Genomic DNA, 16,417 nt, shown 5'->3' on the forward strand with positions numbered 1-16,417 from the left:
CGATTGGGTGTGCTCATTTTTCAAATAATTAAAATACACAATTTCTTAATCTCACAACTATATATTTATTATAATATGACATTTTCTGATGTGGGCTTACAGGATATTTCCAACAAATATTGCCAACATTCAGCTGTTTCTATAGGTTTGTTTAGGCTTCCTTCAATTTCATCCAGTTACTGTCTTTATTGATAAATAAATTGTCTCATTCTTGTCAAGTAGATACTTCTTCAGGTTGACATCTAAGTTTTTGTGATATAATTCTAATAGTTTGATAGTTTTCTTTGCTTTCTAGAATGAAAAGATATTCCAAGCCCACTTGGTATGTCAATGGCTTCAGACCATTTTTAAAATTAACTGTGTTGTCTTTTATTGATTTGTACACATTCATTATACATTAAAGAAAAAAGAAAGGCTGTTTTTTATTTGAGTGAGAAATGTTTGTGTTTTATTTTTTTATATAGGATTTTTTTTCTTTTAATTTATGTCATATTATTTATCAATCTTTCTTTTATGTCTTATGGATTTTGTATTTTATTTTAAAAGGACTTTTTCTACATCCAAGGTTATATACAAAATTTCTATGTCTTTTTCCATTTCTTGTGTAATCCTATTTCTTATGTTTAAATTGTTGATCAATCTGGAATTTGGTACAGGGCTATAGGACATGAGGTAGTAATCAAACTTTATTTTTTTCCAGATGGCAATCCAGTTGTCCAAACACCATTCATTGAATAATCCATCATTTATCCACAGTGCTTTGAAATTCTATCTATATCAGTGTGCATCCTTATACCACAGTGGCTCTTTATAATATAGAGCAAGATTTTAAAGTTAACTGTAGAACGACAAAAACAAAAACAAAATGCTGAATGAAATCAGCATTATATACCATTGGGTTTGATATGAAACACCTAGTTACAAATCTCTTGGATTTGTAAGAGATCAGTTTTCTTTTTATATATGATTATGTCATATATTCGAAGTTAATTTCTCAAAGGCCTTTTGTATTCATTCTTTCCTCTGATTGTCACAACAGTCATGGAAGATGACAGCATAGAAATATTGTTTATGTATACACACACACAAGCAATGAAGTTGAGGTTGAAAGAGGTTATAGGACTTGAGTAAGATCAAATCAGAACCTTTTTTATCTCCATTTTGGATTAACTTTCTTTGTAAAACATCTTGACTCTTATTATAATTCTTATTTCTATTCCCATTCTTCTTCTTCCTCTTCCTCCTTCTCTTTTCACTAATTTTTCTGAAGATAGTATCGGAGAGCTTATTTTATTTCTGCCATTGAAATGATGGATATCTCTAATATGATTCAACTATTAAAATGTAGTTATTAGATATTGAAGTATAGTTAATAGGTAGATTAATGAAAAATATTATCCTACTATGTTATATATTACTTGTAGTCACCTGTTCATTTTGGTTTTGTTATTTGTCATTTGACAATTAGAAAGGCTACTTTGCTTAATTTTTATGGGCTTTAAAATGAGTAGCATACACCATGCTTCTTAAATTCAATATTGACTAAATACTTGGAACATAGTAGGCTTCTTAAGTATTTGTTGAATTACCCATATATGTATATATACATAATCACAATACCATGAGAATAATTCTATAAGAGATACATAGCATAGTCCATGGGAGAAGTTTTGCCTGGAGAAGTCTTGGAGAATATCAGTAAAGTCATTTTTCAACATCATTTTCCCATTAAGTAGGAATTAGTGATGTAGAGCAAGGAAGATTGAATTCTCTTTTCTTTAAGAGAAAATATAATCAAAGAGCTCTGGGTATTATCATTTATAGAACTTTTAAAGAAAATCACCCAGATTGTACTGCTAGAGTTTTGATTGGATGGTGGGAGTCATGAAAGATCAAGCCTAAGGTCAAACTGTGAAGGTCCTGAACTGCCATTCTCGAGATTAGTTTTTATTAAATAACAATGTAGAAGCACAAAAGGTTTTTTCAGAAGATGAACGACATGATTATATTTGAGAAGATGATGAGGAAGAGGTAGGCAGCAAGGATGATGCTATTTTCTAGTAAAAGCAGGACACCATAATCATTAAAATATAAAAAGTACTTGCTTCCAATACTCATAGTATACCCAGGCATACATATCTGGTTGACAGAGCTATCGGTATGGAATTTAAGAGAATATTGGCATAAAGTGAGAACACTTAGGCTGAGGAGAATAATGGAATACTGAACTAATAATTGAAGAATACACCAAAGAGGGAGAAAACTTATTTTGCCTTCAAATATAGGTTTAAGCAAATATTTATTAAAAGTTCAGCACAAGAAAATTGAGTTAGAATTTTACTCAGGTGTATTATATATTTTTAAAAGAATTTTGCTGGCATCTGCAAGCTATTTCAGTAATATTAAAGGAAATAAAACATTAGAACATATAATTGAATAAATAATGGAATAATTTTTTTTAAACTCTTAATGTACATTTTTGAACCCTGATTATGCATTAAGTACCTTATAAAAGACACTCAAACAAGCCCAGCAGCACAAACACATACACCCTTTCCATGACAATGGTATGTAGGATGGGCATTACTGTAAAATGAGTGTGGAACTAGAAGACACTTTTGAGACTTGCAAATCTTCACCCTGCCTCTGATTCCACATCTATAAAAAAAAAAACAATACTTGTGAACAATATTATTGACCCTCTCTTAATTTATAGGCTTATTTTTGAGATAAAATAACATATGAAAAAATACTTTATGAATTTTACAATATTATACAAATATAATATATTATTTTTAGAGAAAAATGTGAAAATAAAAGCAATTAAAATGTAAAACTATTAGTCTTAAAGTCAAAACATTTACTAACAACTTTACTCCCTTTTTTAGTATTTTTTTCTGTTTGTTTATTCAGTCTTTGGAAAATGTTTCAAATATTTTTAATAAATGTCTTTACTACTTGGCAGAAGAAGAGGAAAATATGGTATAGTTAATGACATTTAAAATTAATTTGTGATACAGATTATTAAATAGATATTAGATAAAGAATTAAAGTGCATATTTTTTATTCAAGACATTTATCTAAACTTTATCTTTGTTCAATTTTCATTGTTGTATGAGCCTCACGTAGTTTAGTTTTTCTCTAACCATTAGAAATAGCTAATATAATAGATGATTATTTGTTTTGTCTTATAGTATTTGTAATGTTGTAGTTTACTTTTGACATCTTTCACAATATCCCAATGGCACTGAGGTCAAGAATGATATTAGTTCACACAGCTGATTTATTAACAGGAAACCCTGATTTCATTTAACTGGCATTACATTCAACACCTGATATGTAATGACTCACACCTATTGAAAATAGCTTACAGTAGGCTTGCTGAGTTCTGAGACCTCTCATCAAGGCCTATAGAGGAAAATTCATCTAGGAATATCTACCATTTATTCTTTACAAACATTTTCTTTCCTCAAAGGCATATGTATCTGTCCACATCTATAACCTAGATGTCCTGCTTTCTCTCAAACACAGGAAGATTTATTGGAAAACTTCTTCATATCATACTGAAATGAAAAGCTGAGCCCACACTGTTAATACTAGCAATGTCTTGTAAATTTAAGCTAAATTACTCAGGCAGAAATTCCAGCTGTTAAAACATAGATAATGAAAAGCCAGTGTAAGTCGTGACCAACATTCTCAATACAGTTAAATGCCAACGTTACACATGAACCATAAACTTGATTGCTTTGGGGTCATTGACAATGTCATCATGCCTCAAGTTTTCTGGTTGATTTGGTTGCAGAATTCTACTTCATGGAAGCAAATTATATTACTCGCTTTTTAGTATTTTATTGGATTGTGCACTAAATTAAACACCGCGTATAAGACCACAATGAACTCTCAGAATAATGTAAGAAACTTCATTCTTGAATTTGTAGTTAATTTTGAAGTTAGCTTCTACTACGCAAAATAAAGCAATAAAAGTTTGAAATTTGACTGCTTTTCATCATAATATTAGTAGTATTCAGTCTATGGTAAATGCTCTTTCTTTTTTTACTTCTTTTTAACAACTTCCACATCTCAGTTGTATAAAGTTAAAAAATAATATATTGAGTCCTGAGGCATTAAAAACAAATTGGATTGGTATATCTTTCTATCATATGTAGCTTAACAAGGTAAAGAAAGCCTTGGCTCTAAAATCATGGAACAAAAGATCAAATAAATCATTAAAAACTCCCGTCAAGTTATTTGTTAGAAAAAAGAAAAAAAGTCTTTACTCTCAATTCTGTATTGAAGTTTCATTTCCATATACCACTGTATCAAGAGAATACCTTTTACTCATGAAAAAAAAAAATCAGTCATGTGAGAAAAGGGAAACCTTAGCTAATAAATGTTTGTACCTCCATGTCATACCTCTAATATAACTTCAAATTATATCATGTCATCAATAAGGTCTTGGGGGATAAAATAAATCATCTTTATAATTCTCCAATTTTATTTTTAATAACTGCCATGAGATATTAAATTATGTCATATTCATCCTAAACTTTAATATATTAATCCAGGCAAGAGTCCATCATAAATTATAAAAGTACATATAAAAATACATCATCTTCATTGGATAGTTGGAGAAAGTAAGGACAAATCTATTCTTCCTTTAGTAATGGTAGCAATATAGTCAATTTAATTAAAGGCAATGGCAGTCAAAATATGGAGAAAAGAGAACCATGCTCCAAGAAAGCACGCACAACATAGCATAGCATAATAATTTATACACATTGTCTTGTTCAAACCAAAATACCTAACAACTGCTATGTTTTGTGAGTTGTTTTAGTTCTAGAAGAAAATAGGCAAGGCCATGCAAGAAAGGAGATAAGAAAACAATTTGTTTTTGGAAAGGTAGTATTTATTCAAACAGCATAAACAGTTGCACATTTATGTGCCAGATATTTTATTTGATATAGGTGATCAAAGATAAATGTAACATGGGCAATTTTCTCAAGAAAACCCCACATACCGGTAGAGAAGAGAATCAAACAGACGATTAGAATACAAAGAAGCAAATGATATACAAAAGGGATTCTTGTTATACTATGGGAAGAACCAAAGAGGAAAAGTAATTGATACTAGGTCAGGCGAAGGGGCCAGATCAGGATTCCTGGGGGTGATAAAGTCTATGCTGAAATTTTATTATATGAGCATTATTATTCTAAACACATTGATAATCCCAAGTAAGAGAAACCTGCAAATAGTTCAGAATGGTTTATACACAGATGGTAAGAGCAGCATTTTAGAGATAAAAAAGTCCTACGTTTAAAATCTCTTATATAAAATCCTAAGGACTTTAGATTTTGTTCTATGGAAGCTATGGGAAGTCAATGAAAGATTCGCAGCAGAAAAATAATAAGAGAAAATTCACATTTCAGGAGGAACTCTTTGACAGCAGTGTAGGGAATTAATGGCTGAGGCCGGGGAGACTGCTCAGGAGGCTGGTGTTAAAATTAAGGTGATAAGTGGTAAAGGAATGAATACAGTAAGTGCCAGGAATCAGGCAACAACGTTGAATATTGCTAAAAGAAGTGCTTACGAAAAAAGAGAGAAAAGTCTATTTGAAATAATTTCATGAGAACAGTAAAGTGATTGGTTTGGGGGCTTTGCTTTGTTTACAACTGTGTTTCTCATTCTAGGGCCAGGTCCTGACATACAAGAAACATTAATTTAAAAAAAAAAAACACATAAATAATGTAAACCTATTTTCTCTATCAAACATAAGGTGTGAGACTGTCTTCTGAGTGTTGAGAGAGATCATAAGTTAGGGTGCTTGAGTAAATAGCTGCTCAAAGAAATTGTAAATAGACATAACCAGGGAAACATATACATTTCTTGGCAATTTTGAAGGAGATCGATAGTATTGTTTTATATTTTTGGATGATTTTCTCTAGCAGTTATTAGTATCCTACTTTTAAGAATGGGAAAGACAGACACATGGATGATAGATTATGGGATAAAGGAGTTGAAGGCTAAGGGGAAGAAGGGAGAAGGGACTTTTATATTTTGAAAAAAAATAAAAGGGTCTCAACTCCGGAAGTTTGAATGAAGTCAAAAATATTTATAGTGTTATGAATAATTATGTAGAGGAGTTGAAGGGTGAAAGGCCGTGGGTAATCAACAAAATTTTCAAGCTTATTACTTGTCCTTCAATTTATGCAATATTTTTTTATGCAAGTTTTTTTTTTTTATACAGGGTAAATATTACCCTCCCGCATTTATGCAGACTTTTTATACACGATTTCCATTTATGCAGTCTTATTTTATATAATTCTTTCATTTTCATTTCTATTATTGACAATTACTCTTTCCAGAAAACAATAGCTTAACTCAGCAATGTATAAAGAACTAATACTAACACACAATTATTAATGATCTCATCATTGGATGGCAAATAAAAAAGCATGGGTGATTACTGTTGTTTTTCGGAATTGGTTTTACAAATGTTTTGTTATAGAAGCTGAAAATTAAATGAAAGAAAAATATCTTCCTTTTAAAATATGTTTACTTTTAGTAATTCACCTGGTCATCCATACAATTTAGAACATTTAAATATAAAAGTTGCATATTTGCCACCAAATGTAACCTCCTTGATCCAAACTTTAGATCAAGGCATTATTTCCACCTTTAAAATTAATTATATTAAAAGCAGTTTTAATGATATTTTTAATAAACTTGAAGATAATGAATCACAGTTACAGAGCCTGGAATAAATATACAATTTTAAGTTGTATCAAGAATATTGCTTTAGCTTTGAATGATATAAAGCCATCAACTTAAAATCTTTCTGGAAAGCGATATGGCCAGAAGTAGTTGTACCAAGGAATATGGTTCAAATAATTGAAGAAGGATTAAATGGCATTATTAATTTGTTAAATAAATTTTAGGAAGAAGGCTCTGACAATTTGAATGTAGATGATATTAATGAATTACTGGTTGATCACAAATTAACTGATAATGAATTAATTCATTTAATGTCTAAAGCCCATTCTGCCCAAGAATATGGCAGTGACCTTGAATCAGTTTCATTCACTGCAGAAAACATTTACAGAGCTCTTCAATGGCCACAAAACTGGACACTGAAATTCTAGATATTGATCCAAACATCTAACGAGCCTTAAAATTTCAAACCGATTTTTAAAAATGTTGCAATGAATATTAAAGAATTTTTGAAAACCTAGCAAAAGATGGGGCTAAAAAAAAGATCACCCAAAAACATAAACACAAATAATGAAAACAAAGTAGTACTTCTAAATATTTTGAGCAGTGAAGACAATGACTTTGTGCCAATTAAAAAGAGAAGGTTGATCATTTTGGATTACAGTACAGACACCAACAGTGAATAAATTTGTTTTGATTTTTCTGAATTTTCATTAGCATTTTTTGTGAAAATATGTGAAATAAATATTAGTATTACTTACGTCATCCTATTTCTTTAGTATTTTTTTGTACTGGTGGGCTTTTTTTATGTGGTTTTCTTCCACACAAATAGAAAACACGTGGAAAGGATAATCCATGTAAATCAAGGGGTGGATGTATTCCATATTTGAACAGTTACACTGAACGATGAGGTCTATGGCATGGCCTTAGTGTTGTGGCTCAAAAGGAATGGCCCTGAAGAACATTCCCACTGAGGTGATAGGAACCATGAGATTAGATTGTGGAATGGGCACATGGACATTGAAATTATCCTTCATAAGGGTGGATTTTGGATGCAGAAGAACCCTGTGAAGGTGGATGTGATTGTGAAGGTGGTGATATGGATGTCAGTGGATGATAGAAATTGAAAGGATTGCATAGATGAATGGCATAAGTCTTGATAAGAATGGTTGATGTCTAGTAGTTTAGAATTTGGATGGAGGAAGCCTGAATTATATTAGTATTGCCTTGTAAAATGTAGATAGTGGGAGAAAAGTGACTTACCATTGAAAAGGTCTTAAGCAAGAAGCAGAACATACATAGGACCTGTATTAGCTATGGCTGTTGTAACAAATTAACGAAAATTTAGTTTAAATTAAATTTAAAACAACACACTTTTTTTTTAATCTCATAGTTTTATAGATGACAAGTCTGAAATGATTCTCACTGGACTAAAATCAACAGGGCCACATTCCTGCTAGAAGAGATGGGGGAAGAATCGATTACCTTGTCTTTTCCAGCTTCTAGAGACCATCCACATTTCTTGACTCATGGCCTCATTACTCCATCTTCAAAGCCAGCAATGAATGGCAGGTGTTGTCTCCTTCATACTGCATCACTTTAGTTGGTTCTCTGCAATCATCATCACATACATCTTCTCTTGACTTTTTTTAAAGACTCAAGTGATTACATTGGGCCCACTTGGATAATTCAGGATAATCTCGCCATCTAGAGGCATTTAATCACATCTGCAAACTCCTTTCGACATGGTAAGGGTAAGATATTCAGAGGTTCTAGGGATTAGGATGAAGACATCTGTGAGGCTCTATAATTTTGCCTAGTATGAGAGCTCCGACTCAATTAAGGCAAGGAGGTGTTGAAGCATGTTGCAAATTGAGTGTGGTCTTAGGAATTTACTTACCATGAAATAAGGATTTCAGAATGCCTGGTAAAAAAGGTTTGGGAGGAGCAATAAAATTGATTCATAATTATGCTTTTAGTGTTCATATTATCTCTAATAGAAATTACCTTTTCAAACGTGTTCATGTTTCTTGATTTATTCAGTGGAAATTTTAGGTTAAAAATGGGAATTTTCAGTATGTTTATTAAAAAAGCAAAACTTTTCTAGGTTTAATTAGCCTTAACCATAGACAAATTAAAAAAAAAAATTCATAAAGCACTGATTTGGTAAGTGAAAGATAATTTCATATTCTTATTCTGGCATTGACTTCTGTTGTTTAACTGCTCTGAGGTGTTGTAAATATGCTTTAAGGTTATGATTGCACATAATGTGCTCAGTTGAAATTTATTAAGGCCACTCACTCATGTGTCACAGAAAACAGTTGCGATGAAGCTATTACTTCAACACAATCATAATAATGTAAAGTTGCATATAATTGTAGCCATACTTACTCTCACAAGTCAAAAAAAATGCCAAATTTTTATTAGCTTTTACTATCAAATATTATTTTAGTAATAATAGCATAATAGCCTTTGTTTAAAAAAACTGTGCAACATATTTTTGTTACAACTACAATATTGTAATCCTGATTTTTAAATAAAGTAAAAAGCAGGGTTACAATATTACTGTTTTTGAAGCATACGGTGATTCAAATAAAGAATATTGATAGCACTTGTATTACACTGCTGAGGAAAGATATTCTGATTAATAAAAAGAAATGTAGAACTTATATTGTTATAAATACTGTAGTCTTTAAAATAAAAATTACAAGTCTTCAAATTTAAGATGTGTTACACTCTATAATCTAATTTGACATTGTCTTCCATTTCTGTATTATTTAACTCCTGGAGTAGTATTAACCAGTTATTATGTATGGATGAGATGACTGTATTCTCTAGAGATATGGACCTTTCTTCTCTAAGTACAGAAAGATAATGATGCTTATATAAAGCAGGGATGTTCCAATAGTTCACCTTTTTTTTAATTAAAAATTAATTAAATCAGAAACTGTAGGACACATGCATTTTTTCAGTATTATTGAGGTGTAATTGACAAATAAAATTGTTAGATATTGAAAGAGTACATCATGATGATTTGATATATATACTTCAAGAACATATGCATTTTTAAATTAAATAATAAATATGTCTATCTTGTAAGCTATTGAAAAATATTTTTTTTAATAATGATGTAAAAATCAGGCAAAAGTTTAATTTGTTCATTGTTTTAAATGATTTCGTTGAGGTGGTTTTAGACATTAATCAAATAAATGAGATATAAATATTTGAAGTCTTCTGGGGGAAAGTGGAAAGGTCTTCAATCAAACACATCTAAGTTTGGACCTGAGGCACAAATCTCCGAGGATGTGTATATTTTCAATATTCAATGATTATGTATTCTCAGAATCAAACTGGAGGTTTCATAAAGGCATATGTTCTTTCACGGACTCAAATAGATTTACATATTGATCAGAATTGCGTCTCATACATAACTAAAAATTCCAGCATGATTCTGAATCCACCTAATTTTTTTCAAAATGTTAGGATTATAGGCTATACAAATATAGTTTCCTATTGATTTAGTCTACTTCTCTTGAAAGTTGAGTACACTAATATATCAGATATTTGATATTCTTAAATGCATAATGAAATTCACAAATCAACAGTAGCCTCAAGAGCCTAGATTATGATTTACATTTATGAAAATCTGTGACTATTCTAAAAAATCGACTTCATTTACTTCATCTGATTCTGTGATTTTTCAAAATCTGAGATCCTCTTGAACTTAGAATTCTTACAGTTTGCATTTTTTATCTGTTTCACCCACTTCATGGTTTAAATTTAAATGAATTTATTGTACTTGAGTAAATAAGCAATGTACTTCTTTTTCTCTTGCAGTTTCAATATTTGTGTTTAAGTGTCTAGTTGTAACCATTAGATAAATCAACTTCATCAGTCATTAGAGATAAAAAATTGATTATCACAGAATTTTGAAGCTATAGGAAGTCGTGATTTAAGAAAACAATTCTACTAAGAAGTAGATCTTCAAAGTTCTCATAACAAGAAAGAAATGTTTTATTACAATGTATGGTGATGAATATTAACTAGACTTACTGCAGTGATCCTTTGCAATATACACAAATATTGAAACATGATGTTTCACACCTAAAACTAATCTTATGTGTCAATTATACTCAATTAAAAAATAAAAACTAAAAATTAGAAGAAAAATTTAAACAGCACAAGAGCATACAGTGAAAAGTGAATTCTTCCTGCCAGAAAAAAAAAAAAAAAAGAGTTCAGTATATCTCTTTGACAGCTTTCTATGACCACGTATTTGGACATTTGACTATATAAAACATATAATATGTATACTTTACCTATTTTTAAAAATATTTTATAAAGTGTTAGTGACTAAAGGAGCAAACGACTATTATATTCATAGACTTGATTACTTCCTCCTCTATATGATGCTATGGATCTGCTTACAAATTTAGATGAAACCCCTTCAGCATAGGTATTAGTTGACTAGACCAATAATTCTAACTCATTTAAAAAAATGTTTTCTCGTCATGTCATTGTAAATTTTTCATCTGTGGGAAGTGAACACAAAAATGTCTCAAATGATTTACTGGTATTCTTACTCTCTACTAATTTGTGTAAAGTGTCTAAATAGGTAAAACTTGTTTTGCTTAAAATATCAGTTTAATCACACTCTGGGTCAGGAGAACACATTTGTTCTATAGGCTAAGGTTCAATTTCAAGGGTAAGACTGGAAAGTTATATGAGTCAGGTGAACTCTACTTTCACCAAGAAGGTTTGGAAAGGCAGAATCAGAATGGTGATTTTAGGATATCATGGAGAGAAATAAGAAAGTATGTCAAGTAAGAATGGCAATACAGAATAGAAAAGATAAAGTGGAGTAACCGAAGAAACTAGGAAAGTCAAGATCAAGTTCAAGAGAAGTGCATGAAACTCTCAGAGGTTACTCAGGACTTTAGGATTCATGATTCACAGGTGGGCAAAGCTACTCATATATGCCACAATGAGCAGGATCAGCAATATTCTATTGCAAAGTACAGCTGACCCTTAAACAACACTGGTTTGAACTGCACTGGTCCAGTATATACAGGTTTTTGTTTTTTTTTTAATCAAGGTTCAACTGAATTTTTGATATGTGGCTAGGAATCTGTGGATACAGAAAGCTGACTATAGCTATACATGGATTTTCAACTGTATGGGGAATGGGCGCCACTGACCCCATGTTGTTCAAGGGTCAACTGTAGATTTTTTCGATCAAATTTTGATATTGATTTTTATTGTCACTTTTCCAAGATAACTGTTTCTTATCCAAACCATTTATAACATACTTAATGGAGATTAGTTATAAAAATATCAGTTTAATTAGAATTTTGAAGTCTAAGAATATTTCGAGAAATTTCTGTGGTTCTGTGCTTGAAGTAGGAACCAAGTAGTAGTTTTTCATAGAGATGTTTATTTTCAATATCTCATTTGTGTAAAGCCAGACTGAAATATTGCTCATAATATGACATTTATTTATACATATATAGTCAAGTAATTATGCAGTAATCATTATCTAAATTATTAAATATTAGATTTCTATACAAGAATATAGACATCTAATATGAAGAATAAAATGATTGGAAATAAATATTGCCAATTATTTATGAATTTTCTTTTAAAATTATTCAAAAATTCAATAATAGTCTTGTGAAACGAAAGCCCATTTCCATGTTTATCATTTTACTTTTTTTCCAGCAAGTTTCAATTCCTTCAGTATTTTTTTTTTTAATAGCAGAAAGGAAAAGTGTTATTATAAGGGAAGATACACTTCCAGACGTGGAGGCAGGCCTGAGCAAGAGAAGCATAGCTTCAGCATAGCTTCTCTTGCAGTTTCAATATTTGTGTTTAAGGTGTCTAGTTGTAACCATTAGATAAATCAACTTCATCAGTCAGAATCAGTTAGAATATTTAACTGACACATCTTAGAATAGCAAATACTGTCTGATCAAGTGAGAAAAATTGCTAATTTCATTGATTCATTACCTGCATAGTTTGGGAGGAGTGAGAAAACCCATATAGGCCTGCAAAACCTATGTATTTATTCATAAAATCCAGTTTGTCCCTAAATAACTTGACATTACTCTCTGATACCCTATTTACAATACAGATTTTATAAAATAATTAAGGTTAATATATTTATTTGAGCAATTCTTATTAAAAATTGGTACATACATAATGGTATTTTTGATTTTCTTTCAAGGATCCCCTGTTTCACCTGGAATCGCACAGATCTGAGAGAGGAAGGGGCAGGTGTCCTTTTGATCCCAGCTCTTCCTTCATCTCCACTTTAATTGGTAATTATTGCTGCCTCAGACATCAGGTGGCAGTCATATTAATTTTGAAAATTTAGTTACATTCTTTTGGTATTTCTTTATATATGTTGCTTTGTTATATCTATTGATTTGCACTGGGAGTGATGATATTAAATTTCAAGCCATGCTAACATGAGCCAGTTTGACTCCAAAATAGATGCAAATGCTATGAAGTGTGCATGTTATCACAAATTATCACTTAATACCTGGTATGAGACATTTCCTATTGTGCTATTTGTTATTTACAAAATGCATTGTGTGAATATTTTATGAAAATTTGCCATTTATTATTTACAAAATGCATTGTGTGAATATTTTATGAAAATTTAGCTAGAGAAACGAAACTATTTTAGCATCTTTTAATTCTTTGTTTTAGTTCTTCTATAATTTTAGGGGAACTTTATTCTCTAGCCTTAGTAGAATTCAACAGAAAGTCATTCCAATTGAGAACTTTGAAATTATTTACCTAAATTCTTATTAATCTAGAATGTAAACTGTAGAAGTCAGGCAGCTCCAATTACCACGAAGTGTCCACACTGGAATAAAAAAATAAGCTGGCCATGTCTGGTCTACATTTCAGTTTGATTCAGTTCAATTAGACGAAGTGCCTGAGAACCTTCCTTAAGACACAACACAAAACTTTCTCTTTTATACTATCTGGGGTTGAAAAATGGCACAGTTGTTTAAGTACTGCAGCCCTGTGAGAGTACAGACAGATGGCTGAGTTCCCAAGTATAAGACTGACGAGAATGATCCCTGACACCTAACACAGGTGTTGCTAGGGATCATTCTGTTTTCTCAGTGTTGAGAGGTTCTGCTATAGGTACAGTACAATGTACAAGTTTCTATTATTAGATTTGCAACACTTAGTTATATGCTAGTATTAGGTCACCCTGTTTTCAGAAAATGAAAAAGTGTTAAAAAAAAAGTAGCGATTTTCTATTTTAAATAAATGGTGAAAACTTAAAACTCTCCACTGATGATTAATCAAAATATCTTATGCTTGATTTAAAGTTGATATAGATGTCCCTGTGTATTCTAGAGACTGTATGTCTGTATGTTCACTGAATATATATATATGTATATACATGTATATATATATGTGTGTGTATATATACATATGCGTATATATAGAGAGAGAGCGCATAGATCTTACGTTAGTTTTAATTGATAGGAAAAGTTTGATTTGATTTTCTTCAGTTTCACAATTTGAAAGAGCTGTAAGATGAGAATATCACATAGTAAGTTCTTCAAGGACTTGAATAAAGAGATATAATATCTTTAAAGAATATAAAATTTTAAAGAAAAATATATTTTCAAGATATCCTGAGTTTCTCTGCTAACCTCCATGTGTATGTGTGTGTGCGCATATGTGTGTGGTATGTAAACAGCATATGAGGCAAATTTTTAATATGGGAATAGTATTGCCTAATATAGACTTAGTAGGAATCAAAACCTTAGGAATGACCCTTTTAGTGAATGCCAGATCCATAAATGTTAGAAATCTCTAGTAGATTGCAACATATGGATTAATATACATGCATTTGATAGACTCATACAATTTTTTTCCTAATGTTTTTAGTGATTTTTGAGCTGCATATATTTAAGATTTGAATATGTCTGGATGAAAGAGACTTTCTTATCTTTATTTTACTATGCAATACCTTATACAGAAAAGGACTCCAGTAAATATTGACTAAGTTTCCTAAATAAGTGAACAAACAAAACAAATTTTAGAATATTATTTATAAGATTATTACAAATGGTATTGAAAGTCAAAAAATTCCACAGTAAATGTTGCTTTTATATGAAATCCTAAGAAGATTTGATTATCATTTATTTTTAATGTTTCATTTAAATCGTTAAAAGTGATTTCTTTTGCCACCCTGCCACTCACCACTCAGACTCCCTGGAGCTTGTTTATTCATGAAACCAGAAATTTGAAACTGAATTTTTTAAGAGGGGAAATAATACTGGAGGGACATTTCCAAGTGTGTTTCATTGAACTTCCAAATCGAATTACACTCTGCTGAAATGTGAAGTGCTTGCCATCTGGGTGGCTGTTTCACTTATTCAGAAGAGAAATCAAATCATAAGAGCCCTCCAAGTTAAACACAAAAGTTATAGAATAATCCCTCCAAAGAGAAGAAATAAAAATACAATTCTTCACATTTATCCACTAGCTTTCATCTCAAAGTACCTTTGAGAGATCATTCACTGACTGTAGAAATGCAGCAGCCACTGGGATGGAAACCTGATAACCTATGTGAGCCAGCAACTCTTTAAAAGAGAGGAAGTAGAAATAATTTACCCAAATGAAAAAGCAATAGGAATTTGGGTTGGAAAAAAGGAGCTACCTGAGTTGGAATTTGGCAAGCTCAGCGTAGCTTACTCTGACAGGGAAAGAATGCATTAATGTGGTATTTTATGACCACACATGTTTTCTGCTGATGGGTTAGGACAAGACTCCAGCACAAAGATGACCATCTTTAAACCATTGCTCCTTCTTTGTTTCTTTGTTAATTATAGGTCACATTCAACATTTAGTGCCTGTTCACATTAAGATACACTTTCATGATAAAAACTTAAATTTGTAACAAAACTCATAAAACTAATGAGGCTCCCCTCGCCCCCCCCAAAATGTGCTTGCAAATCAGAGAATTTCTTATAATTTCTTAACCTCAGAAATTATTCATTTCAGCTACCTTAAATTCAGTTGACATGGAGTAAAAGCTTATTGAAAAATTGAATAAAGAATGAAGATTATTTGCAAGTTAAATATATTTTAATTACATTTGTGATTTAATTTAGAAATAAAATATTAATAACTTGTAATGATTCTATCTGAGAAAGAACTTAAAGAATAAAATAGGCTCCTTATTGAGCTATGCTCTGTACGTTCAGAAACCAATCAAAATGCAATTATCTATTAATTAGTCTTACTCTTCAAATGTCAAGTGATAATAACATTATTTGGGGGGCATGTAGGTTCATATCTCAACAATAATATTTCTACATGTTTAGCCACATTTCCCCCCATTATGATTACTAATATATTAAAAGCGGTCTTAAATATATAAGATATTACAAGCTAGTTTTAAAAAGTTTGTTGAAACAATGAATTATTTAGTAAAATGAATTGCTGCATTACTGCCGATACCTTTCAAGTTATCCAAAATTACTTACTACTTATCTTGCCACTAAGTTAGTGAGTTTGGTGACTGGCCAAATAAAAATTCAAGAAACATTTTCTGTATGTTATATGTCATTTTATTCAGAAAAGGAAAATGATAGCTGACTCTTTTTCATCAGTTATATCTGATATATAATTGTAACATTCTCTTTACAAAGTTGATAACACCTTCAGTAAGTTC

The 16,417-nt window shown here is 30.9% G+C and overlaps 1 protein-coding gene across 1 annotated transcript in view; it reads left to right on the plus strand.

Annotated features, from left to right (window-relative positions):
• Window positions 1-16,417, plus strand: part of SEMA3E (semaphorin 3E) — a 240,583-nt gene that overhangs the window by 181,180 nt on the left and 42,986 nt on the right. Inside the window, exon 4 of the mRNA XM_023532583.1 lies at window positions 12,932-13,025. Within this exon, the coding sequence (XP_023388351.1) occupies window positions 12,932-13,025 (94 nt within the window). The remainder of the gene's footprint in view (window positions 1-12,931; window positions 13,026-16,417) is intronic.

Source organism: Pteropus vampyrus, unplaced genomic scaffold (genome assembly GCF_000151845.1).
Source record: "Pteropus vampyrus isolate Shadow unplaced genomic scaffold, Pvam_2.0 Scaffold4, whole genome shotgun sequence".
In the NCBI taxonomy this organism is placed as follows: domain Eukaryota; kingdom Metazoa; phylum Chordata; class Mammalia; order Chiroptera; family Pteropodidae; genus Pteropus; species Pteropus vampyrus.